This window comes from Chaetodon auriga, chromosome 24, assembly GCF_051107435.1.
Source record: "Chaetodon auriga isolate fChaAug3 chromosome 24, fChaAug3.hap1, whole genome shotgun sequence".
Classification (NCBI taxonomy): Eukaryota; Metazoa; Chordata; class Actinopteri; order Chaetodontiformes; family Chaetodontidae; genus Chaetodon; species Chaetodon auriga.
The window spans coordinates 4,410,306-4,431,808 of NC_135097.1; the positions used below are offsets into that span (position 1 = coordinate 4,410,306).

The 21,503-nt window shown below is 43.9% G+C and overlaps 1 protein-coding gene across 5 annotated transcripts in view; it reads right to left on the bottom strand.

Annotated features, from left to right (window-relative positions):
* The window catches only part of LOC143316842 (phosphatidylinositol-binding clathrin assembly protein), a 75,162-nt gene that overhangs the window by 48,128 nt on the left and 5,531 nt on the right, over positions 1-21,503 (bottom strand). For all 5 annotated transcript variants that reach the window (XM_076724577.1, XM_076724580.1, XM_076724579.1 and 2 more), the window contains exon 2: positions 7,757-7,899. In XM_076724577.1, coding sequence (XP_076580692.1) covers positions 7,757-7,899 — 143 coding nt within the window. The remainder of the gene's footprint in view (positions 1-7,756; positions 7,900-21,503) is intronic.

Genomic DNA, 21,503 nt, shown 5'->3' on the forward strand with positions numbered 1-21,503 from the left:
AGTGACCCCCATTAGAGTCAGGGTGACCTCACACACACACACACACACACACACACACACACACACACACACACACAAATAACATCCTCCCCGTCCCTGCTCCCTCTGACACAGCGCTGCTTGAGTCAGCAGATTTCCACACGGCTTTCTCTTTCTATCTTTAATTTTCTCGTCGTCTTTTTCCTTCTGCTCCACCTTCTCGTGCTCAAATGTCTGTCTTTCATAGTGTCTCACACACACACACACACACACCACCCTCGCTAAAATCTCTGCCCCCGTCTGTGTCCTCGCTCTCCCCCGAGGAGGTGAGGGAGTGTACAGTGATGAGAGTGCTTCAGTGGCGTCACTGAAACAAATGGGCCGTTTCGCTATCTGGGACACCGGTGGCGGCGAGGTGGCGACTCGCGCTGCGACTTCACACCGCCGTAAAAACACACAAACGTCTCACACACACCTCACTGTTATCTCCCTCCCAGCCTCCCTCGATCTCATTCTATCTCACACACACACTAACACACACACACACAAACACAGAGGAAAGGAAAGCAGCGTGTCCTGCTACCATCAGCACTTTCACCGGTGTCCTCGCCAGACCGTCCCTGTCTCCTCCCATGTCCTTAATGACTCCAACGCTCTGTCTACTCTCCACCTAGCTATCTCTCTCTCTCTCTCCATCTTCTCCTTCCTTCGCCCTATCACACCTCTCTCACTCCTTCAATGCACTCCCGTCCTATGCCTGTATTCAGTGCTGATGTACAGTGGCAGAGCTCTCTATCCTGATTCCTGATGCACTGAGGTGTCATCAATCAGACTGTAATTTTCCCCGCAGACACTTACAACTGTCCTGTCCCGAAGAAGAAAGGATGATGGGTAGTATTTCTGAGGACTTCACGCCCTTGAAAACAAATTCCCAAGAAGGGTTTCACGGCGCCGTGTTATACTGTACCTTGTGGTCTGGCAAATCTTTGGGCTGTGACATTCCTCGAAGTCACAGCACACTGAGGAAAAACAGAGAACTATGAGGGCTGTTAAAAGGCTGTTCATCATAAAAATAGATAGAAATATTTAAGTGTGACACGTTAGGGTTGCAGGGGTTTGATTTTCTGCCACGTTAAAATCGGAAAAAGCTCCGATTCTTCTGAATAAAGAACGACAAAACCGATTTTGAGGGGAGGAGGTGACACCCGGCACTGACTGTTCAACACTACAAAACAACAGGATCACCTTCTACTATAAAAGCTGTGCAGTAAACACACTGCGAAGACCAGACTGGCTGTGCTGAAGAGGCACATTCACCTGCATGGTCATTTTTATTTTATTAGCTATGCTACCACGAAGGCTCTACGTGCTAACACACCAAAAGTAAGATGGCAAATACATAATGTATGTAAACATTACACCTACTAAAGCATGTCAGCAGTGCCATTGCGAGCATGTTAGCGTGCTGATGCTAGCCTTTAGCTCAAAGCACAGCAGCTTCACAGAGCCACCAGCACGACTGCGCAGACCCTGGGGGTTGCTGACGCTGTAGTTTGTAGAGTTGTAATCCAGTGTCTCGAGTGTCTTTCCGTCTTGGTCGGCAAAGTCTTCTTTTGACAGCTGTTTCTGTGTACTAAAACACTTTCAATTTTTTCTGGCAAATGTCACTGTGATATTTGAAAGTCATCACATTAAATTGAATTTCGAGCATTTGCTACTATTTAGCCACTGAGGATCTGTCTTATGTAACTTAATCCTCGCTGGATGCATCAGAAACATGTGCATGAAGTGCTTTTGTTTACAAGTTACTGATAGTTTGAGCATTCACTGAGTAATGTGGTTTCATGTGCAATTTCAGAAGGTTCCTTGAGATGAAGGAACACATTTAACATCTCTTTATACTTTTGGATGTGGTTTTACGGCTGTTGTAAAAGCAAGAAATGCTTTTGAAAACAGCATTTAGCCTTTTGAAAATCAATCTTACAACAACTTTGATGTCTGTACGACTCCATTTGCATCATCTTTGCCCCATTCTCAAAATGAACTTTCCTCTTTTTATCCCACATCCTCACTCCCTCGCTATCTTCCTATAACCTTGTTTAGATCTTGGGTGGTCACCCACACTCCCAGGGGAGAGCCCCAGCAGTCTGAGTTCTCCAGTCCAGGGATGGAGCTCCCAGGAGGGGGCAAAGGGAGTACTGAAGCTCGGGGTGTGAGGCTGAAAAATGGCTCTCCCAGTCATTGTTTGGGGTTTCCTGCAGGATTGTTTTGGTACATAGTGGCCTATCATACAAAGGCCTGGAAGCAGAGGCACAAGCTGATAAATGATAACAGCTGAGACAATGGCTAGACAAGGAGTCAGGACTCATCACATTCCTGCGTGTAGACCACACATTTCAGACTTAAACCTTATGTATTTGTGAAACTCAGATCAGTGCCCTGCATGTATAAGAATCGCCGGTCTGCCCACTCACTGTCACAGACACTCTGAAGTGGAAAAACTGCGACATCCTGCAGAGGTTTTTTCTTTAAAAGGCGCTCTTAAAGTGGCTTTGTACCAGCACAAAAGTAAAATCGTGATCAAAGATATTGACTGACTCTTGATCGCTCATAAGATTCAGAGTGTCAGCGGGGAGGGAGCCAGGATTGCTTCTTGGCAGGGAGGAAAAAACTGGAGGTGAGGAACTGAATGAGTATCAATAGCGGCCTGTCGACTATTCCTCTACACACACACACACACACACACACACACACACACACAGGTATGCGCACGCACACAGACAGACAGACAGACAGACAGACAGACAGACAGACAGACAGACAGACAAAATGCGCTATTACTCTAATCACGATCCCAATCCCTTTGACAAATACAGCAGCTGAGGCAAAGAAGAGATATTAAAACTTAATTCACCTGCTATTTGCTCTGAATGGTAAATTCCCACATTCCATCTGAAGGCCTGGGCTGAATATATCACCAATAAAAAAAAAAAAGGCTGCATATAAAACGGCGGCATTTTGCTGACATCCAGACCAACCGACAATGAATGCCAGCGGCGGACGACATTTAAATACGCTCAGATAATACAGTCTGTTGATTCTCATTCGGCTGTCGACCCGGGGACCTGCAGCAGACGCCGAGCGAGGGAAGGCGAACTACAGCCATGTGTCGTGTTTGTCGTACCGTCTCAGACACCGGAGCCCTAAAAATGGCATTCAATAATAAATCTAGACAGCTAACAGTCGTGCCATCAATATCCCACAATTGCTCCGTGAGTGTTTTGGATTCTGCTGTCCTCCTTGTCCCTGACATGGCTGCCATTGAACGTCTGTTATGTTACGTATTCATGGACACTGGTGTTAAAAATCACACTGTTGAAACTAAAGTTTCTCTACTTCCTCCTTCCCTTCTCTACCTCCATTTCTTCTCTCTCTCCTCTTCTTTACCTCCCTTCCACTTCCTTTCCTTCTCTACCTCCTTCTTTCCTTCCATACTTCCCCTTTTTATTTTTTACCCACTCCTTCACTTCCCTTCCTTCTCTTCTCCTTCTCTACCACCTCCTTTGCTTCCACATCCTCCTTTACTTCTCTACCTCATCCTATCCTGTCCTAGGTCCTACTTTCCTACTCTACCACCTTCATACCTTGTCTGCCTCCTCTTTTCCTTTCCTGCTGTCCCTTCCTCCTATTCTCCTCTTCTACATCATCATTTCCTTCTCTGCTTTCTTCTTTCCAATCTGCCTCTTTTCATTGCCTTCTTCCTCCTTCTTTGAGTGCTCCTCTTTCTTCTCAAATACCATATATGTATTGTGTTGATGTCATTTTTCTTTGTTATTCTTATCAGTGTAGGAAAGCCTCTGAAAGCACAGCACAGAGTCCTTGGAAGACTCTGCCACCGTCACTGAGACCCAGACAAATGAAATTATTTCTGGATTAGCAGCTCTTTAGGGCAGGGTGACCCAAGAAAACAACATCTCAGGGAGGTCCCTTCATCATATCAGATAAAGCAGCACAAATCAGTTTTCCGAGGCTAAATCCACACTAACATGTTTTCATTTCTAAACAGCGTTTTAAAACACCGTCTCCATCCAGACGAGTGTTTCAACACTGTGTCAGAAATACTCTCCGTCTAGAATAACAATCCTGAAAACGCGCACCACATCACGCACACCGGGCACGTGCATGCCTCTTGCACACACAGGAAGGAGTAGCTTGATAAAATGCAGAATTTAACCGCGCAACAGCTGCTAGCATAGAAAACAAGGTCAGCAACGCCTGTAATGGATAATGATTCATGTTGAACTAACAGTTGGCAGTAAAGGCTCCTCGATGTCGTTTGAGTTCCATGACAGGGGTACGATGACTCAGGAACGACACGTTGTGACTGATAAGACCCGCCCAGACTGAACTGCAATCCCGGAGTTTTCAGGCTTTCAAGTAGTGTAGACGCTAGGCGTACATGTAGGACATTATAAAGAGGAAACGTTTATTTAAATCATAAGTATTTTTACTCTCAGTAGCATTAGCGTGGATGTAGCCTGGGTCAGCAGTGTGGATGCTTATATCCATCGCAACATTATCAAAAACTCTACGGCGGCTCTAAACATCTAATTATGTGACCAACAGCACTTTCTTTTCACTATACAAATTCTATGCAGTTTTATTATGTCACTGCAGCTCATGTCAAGAAAGCTGCCGTGATGTGCAAGCAGCTCCTCTAATTTCACTCGATACAGAAGTTGTTTACTATCAGAGCATTTATCAGAGGTTGAACGGGGGCATCTCCAGCGTGCCGGCCAAGCTGGAGGCGGTCAGCGTGTTGATCTGAAAAGGAATGTACAGTCTATTGACCCCAATTCTGTGGGTCTGTGGTTTCTAATTTTACGGCCAGATTTCTCTCAGCCCTGACTATAATGGATGGCACGGCCATGAGGGAGCAGGGACACCTGGCCGCTGAGCCTCAGTCAGCACCGCCGTCCTGACAGGCTTGATGAATGCCGGCTGATGAGTACACACACTTGCTGTACTACAGCCTGGAGTCTCACTCTGCGCAGCTAAGCCACAAACACAGAGCTGTAATGTACTGTAGGTGTGTTTGTATTAGGGTTTTTAAATAACTGCACATTATAATGGCAGCTTTCACAATTAATAACCATTCAACAGCAGCACACTGGCCTTAAACACTGTATTTTAAATGAAGACTGTACTAGTTACATTACTGCTTTAATATAACTAACGAGGGTGGCTCTGTGATATTAATTTGAGGAACAGGATTGCTAACTATCTCCATTCATTTCAAATCTGATTTATTCACTCGCTACAAGGCATAGTGAAAAAATACAAAGTAATAACCGACTCTGAATCGCAAAAGACAGAAAGATGCTGCTTATTACTTTGATATCACCACCTCACGATAGATTGGAGGCAGTATAAAGCGATGTTTACATAAAAAGATCCCTCTTTCTTTTAAATTAATGGTTGACTTCACCATCTATTATAACAGTCAGGGCACAGTTGCTGCCACGTCTGCAATACCGTCGATAAGCTGCTTGTTATGCTGGTTATGAAGAAATTAGGAATTCCACTGTGTTGCACTCATCATAAATCACTCTAGGTGAGACAGTGTCAGCGACAACTCAGAGATAAATCAGCCTACAGCTTGGGAATACCTCTAAACCGCTTCCTGCTGCGCTGCAGTGACCTACTTAGCATGATTTGGTTTATCAAAACTGTTGAGCAAATAAATGACAAGAAATGTAATGGAGTGATCTGATGACCTGATGTCTCTCTGAGATCTTGGCTAATGTAAGTGTCTGATTATTGAAGGTGGCAGTTCATCTCTACTGCACCGCCAACATCACATCTAATTTTGGAGAACTTTCACTGACTCCCTATAGCTAAAATACTATTTCAGCTGCAGTGAAATCAGCCAGGCTGCTGTTTGGGTGTCAGTGAGCTTAGACGCTTTTCTGCTACGCCAAAACACAATGATCTCACACCCAAGTCTTCCTCTTTTCAGAGGAAGTTTAGATTAACGCAATAAACAAGGAACCAACAAAAGGAAGTGTTGCATAATGTTGACACAAGTGATGTCAACTGAACAAGGAAGCAATGCTTCCCTATTTTAATGGAAATTAAATGGAATGTGGCACAGGGTGTGTCGGTTTTTGGATGTGTCTGGCGGCTGTGTCTGTGTACAAGAAGGTACAGTTACATTCAAGATGTGTATTAGTACACAATGTCTATCATACGCATTATCTGCAGGAGCATAATGACCAACTGTTCCACAGCAGTTACCAGATTTTGGTAACAGGATTCACTCTGCAGAATATGAATAGCTGTTTTTTAAAGGAATACTTCAACATTTTGGGAAATATGCTTTATTTGCTTATTTTTGGCAAGAGTCAGATGTGCAGATCGATGCCACTCTAATGTCTGTGCGGTAAATATGAAGCTCCTGCCAGCAGCCGGTTAGCTTTGCTTCGAGCAAAGACGGGAAACACGGGGAAGCAGCTAGCCTGGTTCGGTTCAAAGAGTACTAAAATCAACCCTCCCACACGACTAAAGCTCATTAATCAATAATGCTATATCTTGTTTGTTTAATTCTATAAGAGCCAATGTGTGAAAGCAACACTTTGTGCTAAGCTAACAGCAGCTTCACATTTAACGCACAGACATGAGAGCGATGTCGAATTAAAAGCAGAAAAAACGTCAAAGTACTCCTTTAAGTTAAGTTAATGGATTAGGAAAAACGAAGGCAGCGCTGAATGGATGACAAACACAGATTTTTAAGAGCAGCAAGTGAAAAACATCATATGAAATTACCAAACAGTACTGCAACTACTGCAAATAGCTGAGGGATCGTATGTTTTCTGTCACGATCAAAGACAACGTGTCACAATAAAGCAGCGACTGTGCCTGGACTGCTGTTTTCATTAAATATACATTCATCAGTACACCAGTATAGTAAAGCACCACGTGGCACCAGGCCATCTGAATATCAAAGCGTATGATGGTGTAAAAATGTTTTAAAGCCGACTGAGTTCTGACTCATTAACAATAAACGCAAGCCAGCGTACAATAAGCTATAATGTATCTGAAGAACAAAGCGCACTCCACTTCTATCTCGTTAGAAATTAATAAACTATAAGAACTGACATGAAAACTCTCTGAACTTATCTCCTGTCTTCCTTTCAAAAGCTGCACTACATATACGTAAAATGAGACATTTTGCAGAGACGGGGTTTGATCTGACGTCTTCATGGCAAACAGGACAACGTCTGAATCAACATCACAATTACTCAAACCCAAAAGTTCTCCCGAACACGGCAGATATTGCCTGAATTTTTAATTATTGTCTTTCAAAGTCTGCAAATCCATGGAGGAACTGTGTTATTCTTCCAGCTTTCAACCACGTCCTTTTTAAGTTAATTTATTTGATTATTCATTTGCTTCTATCCTTGTCCCCCATCTTGCTTCCAGCTCGCACTGAGCTAATTAATTTCTCAGCGCTCCAGAACTATTTCGATTATTCACTTCATGTGTCCGATGTGTACGTCCTCAGAAGCTGTACCCGCCGTTTGCATTACATATGCATCACTGTTGATCCTAACGCTGTTGCGGCCATGAATAAATGATCCAAATGTGTATGTTTGTTTGTATTTATGAATGTGTAGGCGAGCCAGACCTCAGTAATAATATGATTTATTGATGCAGCCTCCATTGACTGCACTGGAGGGCTTTTGTTTGCGCGTGTTTTTGTGTGCAAGCCTCCTACCTCGTTGCCGTACATCATGAGGTGGTGGGTGGTGATAAGGGCTTTGAAGACCACCACCCAGCTGGAGTTGGCCGTGCGCTCGAACAGCGTGTCCGCCAGCTGGGGAATGTTCACGTTCATCTCGTTGGTGCAGTGGATCAGATCTGGCGGAGGGAAGAAAGACACACAAAGAGTTACAGAACGGCAGAAAACAAAGAGCAGTAATGAGAAAAGCTTTTAAAGGTTTGATAACCCTGATGGAGAACAACAGCAAATTGCTTTCCACACACAGAACTGCAGATGTACAGACGTGCCAAGGACAGCAAACACGGCGCGCACACACTTGGGCTGAATTCTTCAGCGAATAAAGTGTGAAGGACAGGCGCCAGCTGCAGAACTTCTCCTAACCTCCTCCTCTCCTGACTCTCTCTCGGCTCCTGCTTTTCTGTTCTCTCATGCTAGCAGAGGTTCACATGTCATTCAGCCACTGAACCTGCAGGAAAATTGAACATTCGGGCATAAGAATGTCAAGTTATACAAGCCTCAGAAAGGAGAGACAGGGAGGGCTGGAGAAGATGCTGTCCTGCTGTGGCACACACAAGAAAACAAGTATTAAGTGTTTTCTCTTTCCAGCCTTGTTGATCTTGTTCTGTATGAGGGCCACAGTCTGCCATCAGACAACGTCTCATGATGTTTAATGATCCAGAAGGACATGTTTTACTGTTACTCACAACACCATTACAGTGATATGCAGCATTTATTTGGTGTTCTTTAAGCTTTTTATATTGCATGGTGCATGCTGGGGAATGATGAATAACAGATTGAGCAATACATATAAATGCCAAAGTCTGTGACTGACTGATTGATTGATTGACCGGTCCCACCATTGGTCGGCTGAACCCTGCATGGCCCAGGGGTATAGTTACATCATTGGTCGGCCAAATGCTGCGTGACTGAGCGGTGAAGTTAAAGCAAAAACCTCATCGAGCTATTGATGTTTGACCAACGCGTAAAAGCCTCTTTAATTTAGCAGAAGTCAACCATCTTTGGAAGGTGTCCTTTAGGATCTGACCACATGCGAACAGCGTGGGCCGGCTGTCTGTTCTCACCACTTTAGATGAGATTGATTTGAACGGATTCTTGTTGAAGTCCCGTAGCTTATTATAGAGATTGAGGTAACACGCACAGCGATCCTCTCAAGCACAAACATCAATACAGACACACACCGCTAAATTGATCATTCACTTTTTTTTTTCCTCGTTAAATTTCTCTGGCGTCCTCCACTCCTTTCATTCCATCGCCTTTACTTCCATCTCCTCTCTCTCTCTCTCTCTCCTCCTCTCCCCGTCCTTTGTTCCTCACCACAGGACATTATGAGCTGCCGGCTCTCACACCTGGTAACTACGGAAACAGCTTCTCATTAGACTAGTGGAGGACTGTAGCGGGGAAGAGTCCCGTCGGGAGACTTCATCATCATAATCAGGTGCGCTCGCTCGTACGGGCACGCGCAGGTACACATGCTCATTCAATAAAGCTCTTTCCTTCACTCACTTAAGGCATTATCTCCCTCGAGTGCTTGCCCACACAAACAGTAACAAAACGCAGCAGACTTTCAGCGCAACATTATTCTCCATCATTCATTCGGCACGGCACCTCTCCCGCCTCTCTTCACACGACGCACACGCAAGGCAGCTGGGCTACTTAGTCAACACAAATGAGTGTAATGTAATACAAAGGTACATTACAGCACAATGCATCCATTTAGCTTCATTTAGCGGCGTGAATGACAGCCAACCAGGACAACCGAGTGGATCTGAATCGCAGCTTTCAACACATAAATGACAGGATTTCATGAGTATTGGGAAATGTGCCAGTGCATCAGAATGTGTTTCAGTCCGACTGTTAGCTTCTTTTTTTTTGTCTCTCAGCGATTCTTTCTCACCTCCTCCTGCATCCCTGCATGATATTACTAATGCTGATTAGGAGCAATTAATATCTCTGAACTGAAAACGGGCATTAAGAGCGACTGCTGGCTTTGTTAACGAATCTGCCGCCTCACTTTTCAATCCATCCTCTCCATCTCTTTCATTTCTGCAGCTACCTTTCCTTTCTGTCCTCCCTCCGTCTGCCCATCTCGCCTTCTTTTTAACAGCGCTCATGTTTTTTCATTAGGTCTGGAGTGGTGTGAGAGAGAACTAAGAGAAGGACTGATTAGGTCTGTGGGGACGCTCGTGCATGAGTGTGTGTGTATGTGTGTGTGTGTGTGAGCGATAATGTAAAGAGGGTACATGTGCTGACTTAATCAGGCAGAGTGGAAAGCATTAGATGCCACTGATCCCAGACCAGGGAGAGAAAAGGGAAGGCGAGGCGACTGAGGCAAACATATGGCAGAGAAAAAAAAGGGGGGAGACAGAGGGGTGAGAAGGAGAAATGAGGGAGTCAAATAGAGAGGTAGAACGAGAGAAAACCAGATAAAAATAGAGAAAGAGAGGAGTGGCCATGAACAGAGGAGAGGAGGGAAAGAGATAATAAGACATGAGAGACAGGAACGTCTCTTCATCCAGACAATTTGCAGGAGTCCACACACAGCTCAACAAGCCTCCTCGCTTTATCTCCCCTGTCTTTCCCGACGTGGTCCGCAGCAGAAACAGGTCTGCTGTTTATTTTTTCTTCCAGCAGACCCTGAGCAATTACTCTGAGCACAAATGGAAAAATACATAAGATTCAGCCCAACAACCCTCACATGCAAGGCTCTGACCGACACCCCAACGTCCTGCGAGCAATTACCTGCGCAACAGCCGCGCGAGGAATCTGACCCAGCTAATTGACGCAGGCACATTACAAGGCAGTTAAACAACAGAGGGCTGAGGCGCTCGCTGGAAGAGAAAATATAGCACAATGTCAAAAGTCTGCACTCACTACAAGTATACTTTCAAAGCTGAGTCGGGGGGTCGTGGTGGGAAGCTGACTGTACTGTGTGGGAATAATTGGTCTACTCTTCATGAGGTTAACCGAGCACACCTTGTGAATAACGCTGGGCAATACGGCAGTGATCATTAGCTTGTTTCATTCTTTATCATCTTTTCCTCATTATCCATTTATACCATGTGGGTTTTGCATCTGGAGATATTAGCTGATCACAAAGCATGACGAGTTACAATCACAAGGTTTCGACGTTACGCGTTATTACGCGATGAAAAGGTAATGTGAGAATTTTTAAACAGAGCTACAGAGCAACAGCTGTGTATCAAGAACTAAATCGGCATTTTGGGAAAACCACTAATTCACTTTCTCGCCAAGAATCATATGAGAAAATCAATACCACTCTCGTGTCTGTAGGCTAAATATGAAACTACAGCTACTTAGCTTAGCTTAGCATTAAGACTGGACGCACGGGGAAAACCTCAGTCTTTAGATAATGCCTATTGGTGATGAAACATTGCATAAAGCAAACAATTAATCAATTAATATGGTAATTTGAACATCCTTAGGTTTTCGACTGATGGGTAGAAAACAGTTGAATAAAACGCGGAATATGAATAAGTCATCTTGGATTTTATAACGGACATTTTTCATTATTTTCTGACATTATATAGTCAAAATAATTGATCAGTTAATCATGAAAATAGTCTGCAGATTATTAAATGCTTGCAGCATTAGTGCACATGGATTCGCGGGCAGAGTTGGTTGCAAATTTTGAACAATTTGTCGCTGGGCTGACTGTTGAACCTCATATTCAGAGTAGTAGGACTACATCCGAGCTATTTAGCGTAACCTGCTGCTGCTGCTGCTGCTGCTGCTGCAATCTGGGTCAAAACAAGCATAATGATCCAACAAGGAGGTTATGTTTTTCATCAGCTCGGTTTGTTTGTCTGTTTGTCAGCACAATTAAGGGCAAAGGTACTGGCCCGATTTTCATGAAGCTCTGTGGAGAGGAGCAGCATGTGCCAACGAAGACGCCATTAAATTTTGGGGTGGATCCCAACAATCAGCCAGATACACCATCGTCTCTATTTTTTATTCCTTTGTTCTTACATTTAGTTGTCCTCACACACACATGTGGGAGGAACGACTGCTGAGTAAATGTGATCTCATTCCCAACAGTGACTGCCTGTTCCTCTGATCTGAGGACCATTGTTACTGGTCATCAGTTGACCTCTGTTGGCTTTGATTGAATCACAATAGACCACAGACTTCCTGGTACCAAGGGACCAGCGTGAGAGCTGGTCGAGATGCGATGATGAAGCGTGAGCTTGTGGGCATGTAAACCAAGAGAAATCTACCAGTGTACTAAGATTTGGTTGTTATTTCGGCTGTTGTGCCTCTGAGTTCCTGCAAACCTGAACTTGAGGGACGGCCTGTGTGTGTGTGTGTGTGTGTGTGTGTGTGTGTGTGTGTGTGTGTGTGTGTGTGTGTTTGAGGGAGAAAGCAGGTGGTCAGATCAAGCAGAGGAAGAAGGGCAGGAGGAGGAGACACAGATCACATCTGGCCCAGCTGGCTACCTTCTATCTGTGCTCTCCGCTCGTCTCTTCATCCACCTTTAAGTCCCCCACATCCACCCGCTTCCAGGCAACACACACACACACACACACAGACACACACCTCTATCCACTTTCATCTCCGTCTTCATCTCTTCTGATCCGCAAAAAAAAAAAAAAAAAAAAAACCTTGTTTCCTGTCACTGACTCCCTTTCCATTTGTTTGTCAGTCTGGTGCATCTACAATCTAGAAAATATAAGGAATTCACCTTTAAAAAGATTCTACTTCCTGTTTTAGTCCAGCTCAGGTGTAACTTCGATAACACGGTCACTAATTTTCTCATTCTCATACCTCTCCCTCACTTTATTTCACATGGGATCAACTGCCCTGCGAGAAGATGACAAAAGGTCAAGACTTCCCACAGATTAATCCACAAAAGGCACATAATGTGGCTTTATTGTGTCTGATGAGAAATCATAGGTCTTAAAAATATGTATTGGCTTTCTCCCAGACAACAAGTCACTATAGGGGTAACAATATAATATCAGCATGATCAATATTTCAAATCAAGAAGTGCACATTAGGAGAGTTTTATCGTGCAACCAATCTCACCTGATGTACAGTTGATTAAGTGCAGGGATGATAATGAGTAATCCGAGACTCAAAGCACCATTAAGAATTGGATTAGTCAAAAAGGTATTAAGCAACAATGTGCAGAGGATATCAATCCTCAGACCGGTTTGTCTGAAGCGGTATGCATGCTGGTCCTCAAAATGAGGCATCTTGTGCAGGTTGGAAACATTTTAAGTGGCCATAATAATAAATACAAGACTAACTTTTAAATTATTCTGGCAAACTGTCATTGGGCAACACTAGCAATAATTTAGAGTCTTGTTTCTGACCACCTACATATTGTCATAAAAGCTCTGTTTTGGTCTCCACCGACTCCTGAGAGAAGCATGTTTTAGCAGCTTATTGCTCCCCTATGTTCACCAGTTCCTTGCTAACTGTGTCTGTCTGCTAGAGTTTTTTCACTGAAATCAGCTGAAGGAGGCCATGAAGCTCAGACGAGCTCAGTCAGAGTCTGATGATAATTCTGACAGTTGATCATTGTGAGCGAGACCCATCTCATAAAGCAGTCATATGACACACTGACAGAAATGTGAGTTCAAAACTGGCCCGATATCTGCAGAAAAAACACACTCAGTTTGTTGTTAACACAGCTTTTAAAGCTGGTATCAGTCGATACAGACCCGCATGTTCCATGTTACTATCAGTGGACTTGACATTCAGCCTTAACGCCAAGATTTGATCTAGATAATTCACCAAGCCTCCTAGTGGGACACAATCCGAGGTGGATTAACCCCTGTGAACAGACCTGCAATCGGCTTCTCAATCCTATTTTGACATCTTTTAAAACCTCGGTCGGGCATCAGTGCTTTGCTTTGTGTGCTTGGCACAGTTCAATCCCTCCACAGTTCGGTCCCCTCGGAGACCACCAAGGGAAGGTCAGGCCCACATAGTTGGAATTCCTAAATATATGGCTCTGTAGAGAATCTCTGGACGAATCTCAAAAGACTTTACACGTTCAACTGAGCTTCTTATGACAAGACGACACAAGAAGACGGTATGTTGACACAGTTTGGTGTCAAAATACTTTGAAGGGACACGTGACGGCCAGTGTAATCACTGAACCTTCCTGAAAACAATGCTGTCCTACTCCACTGAGATGAGGACATCCAAGAAGTTACTAAAACGTCCGTTATTTTCTTCATTTGTTTGTCACTTTGCTCAACTGGGTTACAGAAAAAAATAATGATTTCACCTCCATAGGCAGAGCGGAAAATCACCTCAATGAACCTCAGACATACACAGCTCACACAATCATCAAAGTGGGCTCACAAACATGATACCCGGACCAGGAAATGTGGGTAAAAAAATACATTTGGATTTATGAGAACAACATTTATCCAGAGCTGGAAAACACCAAATATATCCTGATATCTGCAAGATTCAGAAACAGAACTAAAACCTCTGAAACTCTTCGCTAATCTCAAGGGAATCTGCTCCGTCTGGCTTTGTCAGGAGGTCAGAGGTCAACTACACTGCTGTGTAGTCTCACTGCTGGGAGGGATTCAATGTCTTGTTCAAGGACACCTTAACAGGGTGGACACTTGCCAACAAGAGGCCCTGAATGCTGGACGTCCACTCGAAGGACAGTGTCTCCGACTGACCACCCTGCGGTTCCAATCACTCCGCGGGGAATTGAGATTATCGAGTTTTGATAGCACTGCTGAGCGAACAAGGGGAACGCCGCAGAGCTGACCGACCTTCGCTCAAAATCTGCTCAGGTACACAGTAACAAGGGGAAGTGCTCACTAACAGACGCCGCGCAGATGAAAAGCCAGAAGCAGAAGGCTTCGGGAGTGCAGCCCCAATCTGTTAAAGATTAACACTGCGCAGTATCAGCACCTTGTCTGGCATGTACTAGTAATCTCCTTCTCTGCTCTGTCTGTCTCTGTGTTAGGGACTGCTGACAGGGTTTGCCTCAAAAGAGGATTCCCCGTCCAGCCCTCCCTCCCTCTTTCTTCCCTCTCAAATCCTTCAGATAGGAGATGGAGAGGTGTGAAGAATTGTAAGAGAATTGTAAGGCTGCTAAATTTGAAAACGCATCCTTTCCTTTCTTTTTTGGCTTCGCAATCACACTAAGCCAGAGGTTTTTAAATCCCCCGACAGAGCTTTTCGGAAATTCTTTTGTAAATACGCTTTTGTGGTGTTGACAGGAAGAACAAAGCTTTTACTCCACAATGACGCACACCTTCACAGACTCTCAGTCACAACTCCTTCTATGATGGCTCACTTTGCTGCCAATATAGCCGATGACACAATAGATGTTATATCATTGATCTGCATTATGTTCATGCTGTCAGACGACTTCTAAGGAATAAAACAGTAACTGGACAGACTGAGGGCAGCAGCACAGGAGTCACCGCTCACCGTGGTTAACGGGTAGCCTTTACGAGTCACAAACGAATTATGGCTGATGTCAGAAAACAGAAAAATGTCAATAACAACAACTATATTGTGTTTTCAGCTAAGTTTAAAGACAAAATAAGGTAACACGATGAATGGATTGTGGCCTGATGTTCTGTACTGGCACTTTAGGGTGAATGGAGAACTTTTGAAAATGATTTAAAAGACGTGTTTTCACATAGAAATGCCATTTGTCTTTTATCTTAGACAACCTGTTCTGAGAGACGACTTCTACGGCATTAGAAGTGATTTGACTGACCGTCTCAGTAGTACAGGAACTGCACTTTTCCTCGGCTAAGAGGTAGAATTTATGAGCCGCAATCAAATCGCTATTCTGTCCTCGTCGTCGGTCTGTCAGTTGGTTGATGACAGAAACAGAAAAATGAAAAAGAGAACCACTGAATTGGGTATTCGACCCGGACCGTGCCTGTCCTGCTAACACGAGGGAAGAGGAAGAAGAGGAGATTTTTTTCTGACTTCTGTGATGGGAAACTAAATAGCTTTTGGTTTGGGACACTTTGCAGCCCGAACAAATAATTAACCAGGAGAATAATTACTTTGCAGTTAGCTGCGACGTGATTAAAACTTGAAAGTTGGTGCATCAAAGTCTCCAGTTGGAGTTAAGCAGTGATGTGTGTTTACAGCTTTGTGTTACAAGAAAACCATTTTAATCTTTTTCAGATTCCACTTTATTCTTTTCCCATTTAAATGTCTGAATTCTGTGTTTTACACTTTAAGCGCATTTTGTCATCTGAAGGTGTCTAAACATCTGCTGGATGAGTAACTTAAAAATTCAATAAGAAAACATTCAACATTCAATGAATATTAATGCGTTTGATGTAACACAACACTGCGCGATCTTTTAATCAAACAGATTCAAACACATCGAGTCATTGGGTCTGAAGTTGGGGCAGCGCTCCTCCTGGTTTAAAATACCAGAATCGGACGTAGCTTTTCTTTCTTCCCGCAGAATATCTGACTCCGTGCATACAGCCACAAAGTCTTCAACAAAGTCTTATCTTCTGAGAGTTTGCTACCCCTCCCTCTCTCCTCGACATGACTGTGTGTGTGTCACCAAAACATAACAGTAGGGAGTTTTTCTGTTCATTCAGCTAATGCACTGTTTAGAAAAACGCTTAGAAACCCTGATTTTTACAAACTGCATCCACATTTTGGCAGCCCATGTTTAAAAATTCAATTCCATCCCTGTTTTCTGCAGTGCAGAAATCATGGCGCCTTATGTTACCTTATACACAGAATAACGATCCCAAGCAGGAAGGTTGTTAGATCTTAACTTGAAACTAAAAAAAGAGCACCGCTATCAGATCAGCACTCGATATCTGCCAAAAGTCTAGGCACCGGAATCTGTATCCAGAGAGAAAATGTGAGATCAGTGCAGGAGTAAGGTGGGAGGACAGGAAGGAGAACCAGAGCGAAGGGGGAGAGAGAATTAAGGAGCTGGTAGAAAGAGGCAGAGAGAGCCGACACTAAGACAAAGTGTCACCAGAATTTGGTCTATTAATAGACTAGCTCTGGTTCTATAGCTTTAATTCTCCCCTTGAGGTTTTAAATAAGAGCGGTTTCTCTTCTGTCTCTCTTAGTCACACACAGAAATACAGAGAGACAGAGAATTAGGGGGAGACAAACTCTCTCGTCTCCAACTGCTGTGTTTTCATTGGGGGATTCGGGAAATCTTGTCAAGCGAATGGGATTGAAGTCTCGGAGTGTTTGTCTGTGCGCGAACGCCTTCGGGGCGGGGGGGGCACGTCTGCCGCTTTCTGTCAGAAAAAGAGAGTGACACTGACAGAGAGGATGGTAGGCGGGCGGGCAGACAGACGTACACGCACGCAGGTAGAGCACGGGAAGAAAAACAAGCAGTTGAACCCAGCCAAAGGCTCCAGAGAGAGAACACACGGCTAAAAATAACCAGACATCAGAACGGGACGCGAACACAAGCACTGAATGTTCCCAAACACACAAACACAGACCCGGACAAAGACGGCTTAAAACTATGTACAAACATTAATACGCTAAGTGTACAAAATGAGCGTCTAGTGTTCAGTCTGTACAGTACAGAGCACTGGACTGTGTGCAGTGCAGAGGACAGCAAGGCTTCCCCTGAGAAGGACACTTAAGGCCAACCTGGATAAACAACAGTTAAATAAATTATTAGCGTGCTGATAATTGCACTTTGAGACTTGTCTGACAGCAGATGCTGAATAATAAATTGTACAAATACACTTGCTTGTTAGTCAACTTGCAGTAATGTACACAATAAAGCAGCGAGGAGCTAGCTTGCAGCTTGTTTCATCATTACTGGTAAGACTCTGGATAATTTCAGATGCGTGGTTGATATCATTTTTTTTTTACTGATTTCTCTGAGTGCTGATTTAACCTTGAATGTCAAATATGACAGCTTTTCAGGAACTTAGCCACCTCATGACTGCAAGTCCAACGTTTCTGTTTTCAACCACTCCTCAGACAAATATCTCGGTCTTTAGCTGCTAAATGCGCCACCCTGTTTTCTAGCCAGTCGCCATCTTTGTTCGTCTGCCACTTAGCGGTGGGCACGTCGTACACACTGACTTTTAAGCATTTTTTGTTCCAGCTGCAAACGAGGGTCGGTGAGAGTGAATCAAAATAGCAAAGCTGCCGATGAGAAAAAGCGAAACGCTGAGCTTAAAAAGCGCCAATGCTCCATGTAACTGTGGGTTTATCACGACGAGCGTCATCTTTCACACAGTCATTTGATCCATTTTAAATATGAAAATATTGATTACTGCAGCTTTAAGGTCTAATTTCTCAATGACTGCAGCGCTTTTGATTGACCACATCAAACAAGATCCAGTCCGTTAATTGCCACTTGCTTATTATTATTGACTAATAAGACAAGTTTATGGTTCAGGTATATATGGAATGGTAACCTCCTCATTTGGGGGGGAAGAATGTATACAATTATGCAAAATACAGTTAATTACACTGGGACTTTCATGGGTGATGCAATGACATGAAGTCAGCCAATTTAAAGCAAGCGAAGACTTTAAGTAACGCTACAAATATTTTATAGACGCTGAATTATGCATTAGACTGTAAATAAAAGCAGGCTGCTTCTATACGGCTGCTCCTCTGTGTTGTTTTACAGCATGAGCTGGTCGTTCCAGGTCCTACTCAATGTGCCCCAATGTGAACTAAGCCATGAAATTCGCTCCCTCAATCACTACTTGAGTGTGCAGTGGGTATAGCACATTCCCTGACTGTGCAGCGTACTAGCGTGTAGCATGTTTGAGACTGAAGCGCTCTCATGAGACGGAAACACACAGTCTCGCACACTCGACACTTGACGTGCATTCCCTCGGGCTTCACTTGAAACAGACGTATCCAGACTGTCAGCAGTGAGCCTTTTTTCCTGCCTGGTAGTCTAAACTGGGCCTATCTCTGCTCTGCAGACAGGGAGGGGCTGTGGCGCTTTGTTTAGATAGCATTGGACTCACCTACAATCACTTAAGACACACGCGTCCCCACTGTGGCACCAACCAGCTACACCCTGCCGCAGGTCTATCAGGGACTGAATCAATGCAGCACAAATAGCAGGAAATAAGCTGCACTATTTCTATTCTTAAATGTCTTAAATCACATTGAACCTTTTCAATTCCCTGAATACTTTCTTTAGTGGTATAAATAAATCACTTCATGTGTGTACAATGTGTAATGAGAGGCCCGAGGAGTAAAGAATAAAAAGGGAAAGAAAAAAAAAACGCCTAATACGGGGGGGTATCGAGATTCAACAGCAAATATATTGATCTTCAAAGTCAAACTGAAATATGAATTGTCCAATGTTTGTGTGTAAAGAATAATAAACTATAAGTTGTTTTTCCATTTCTCAAAAGAGGACAAAATGGCTTTTTTGGGGGGCATATTTGTGCAAACACAGTGTGAGATTTGTGGACTTTCCTGACATTAAGCGCTTGTACACTTGTGCTACTGGAGCACATCACAGCTCTGTTTAGCTTATGATACAAACAAGACATTATTCATTTTTTCAACAAGCCAACCATGTGTCGCCCTTCAACTACTAGCAATTTAAGACCCTTTAAAACTTGGAATACTTAGGAGAATCCATCATGTTGTTAGTGTTAAATTCAGGCTCCACTCAGAAAATAAAAGCTAGTTAGCGTAGCTTCCTAACATTAGCACTGATTCCCACCGGACTTTCATTTACTGTCACATGATTTCAACACCTGCTCAGCCTTCTATGGCTCCTGCACTCAGTGTGGTGTTTTGTTCTCTCACATTACAAAAATGAGGAAGTCCAGCTAGCGTTAACTGCCTCTCTTTCATGGGTGCAGTTGGGCCGCTGACAAATAACAAGACTGTCAAAACTCACAGCAACAGGTGGTCCTGTAACAGCAGCAATGTGGATAAACTAACATACAGAATGCCAGAGTCACAGAGAGGTGAAGGGAGCGCTCAAATCACAGATGGGACCAAAGCAACAGCTAACAACGTTAGCCCCCTCCCACGCTCACACACGAATAACGCACTTTAAGAAATGAAAAACAACAATTATTGAAAGAGATGTTTCCTCTCAGGTCCTTTTGTAAACTTCAATGTGACGTATCTTTCAAAGAAAATTGCTTTTTAAAATCCACTTGTACAGGGGAAATACATGTTAGAGCAACTTTGAAATAATCCCAGAAGTGCCACATTCATACGCACGTACTGCCTAAACTCAAACAGACACACACCCACATCTAACAAACAAACGCAACATATGTACACAGGCACAATGAACACATCTGTCAAGGTGACCCACGAGCTGCTGTCTGAAATAGAGCTGTAAAGTTTGAATGGGCACCAACTCACTGGAGGCTGAAACACAAGCCACATAAACCTGAGCTCAGTAACACGCTGTACACAGTGCCTCTCTTCGTCTATTAAACTCACCCAAACACACACACTGTAGCCCAGACAGAGCCGGTCACAGTGTCGGTGTGGAGGACTGCTTTAGCACCACATCAATTTGTCATGTAAGTGTAACCTAGTTTTAAGGTTTGGCTAAAAACGGTCCAACACACCCATGATGTTAGAGGACATTTGGGCCAGCAGTTCAGCCAGCTGGTAAAAACGATGTGGCATGTTGTATCAAGCTACCATAACCTTTGCTGTTACTGAGCAGAAAGCCTGGAAATGACCTCAATAACAGGATAGTCTGACTAAGCAGCTGAGCCAAAGCTGTGGTAAAGATTTCTGTTAAGAATGGCATGCAGGTTGGTATAAAACTGCCTGACCACCAGCGTGCAAGCTAACTTTGGCTAGCGAGCTTTCAACAGCAACTTCTGGAGGAAATCTACCGTTTGCGGATACCCCAAAGTAGTATTAGTACAAAGAAGTAATGCACATGGACGCTGCATATAGCCACAGTCAACAAAGCCGGCAAAAGAGTCGCAACAAACAGGCATAACTGGGATTCCTCAGGTGTTCTCCTTCCACCTGTTCCTGTTCTCTGAGAGATCAAAGGTCAAGATCGGCCGAAGGAAAGCCCTCCTTCAAATAACAGAATCATTGTGTTGAGCAAAGGCATTTTAACGGAGAGGATTTCTGAGTCTCCCCTGCCGACATTTTGTCATTTACTTTACCTTCTACAGAGCTGCTGGGGCTTAAGGTCAGGGTATCAGTGTTTTTAGCTTTTCCAGAGGGCCTCCCTCAAAGGTGGGGAGAAAAGCCCGCCATTATGGGGAGGGGCATGATGCAATAATTGTTCAAATGGCAGACATTTTTGTGCAGTCTCTCCTTGCAGGCGTTGTTAGTGTTGTTGGAAGTAGTTGTCTGAAGCATTTAAAAAGGGGAGCTGCAGGAAGTGTCTTTCTCTTAACCTCCTCCTGGCTGAGCACAACACGAAGTGGGTTTGATTACTGGTGTTGGACAGACGACATTTTTTGGGGACCCGAGAAGCACTTCTTTTGAAGCATACCGACGTCTTTACTGAGCATCTCCTCCTCTGAAGTTAGTGACCACAGCTTGATCAACACTCTTACCTTTGTACGTTTGAGCAAAGCAACAGATTGATATAAATCCTCTATCTATGTCTAAGTCATCTTGAAATGAAGCAGAAAGGAAAAGGTCTTCTTGTGTGGGTTTTTTTTCTGAATCACTCTGCCAATGATGATTTCCCCTGCACTCTCATCCTCCCCCCTTTCCTCTCATTCACTCCTTTGAAGACGATGAAGGGCACATTTTGAGCAGAGAAGACAGATGG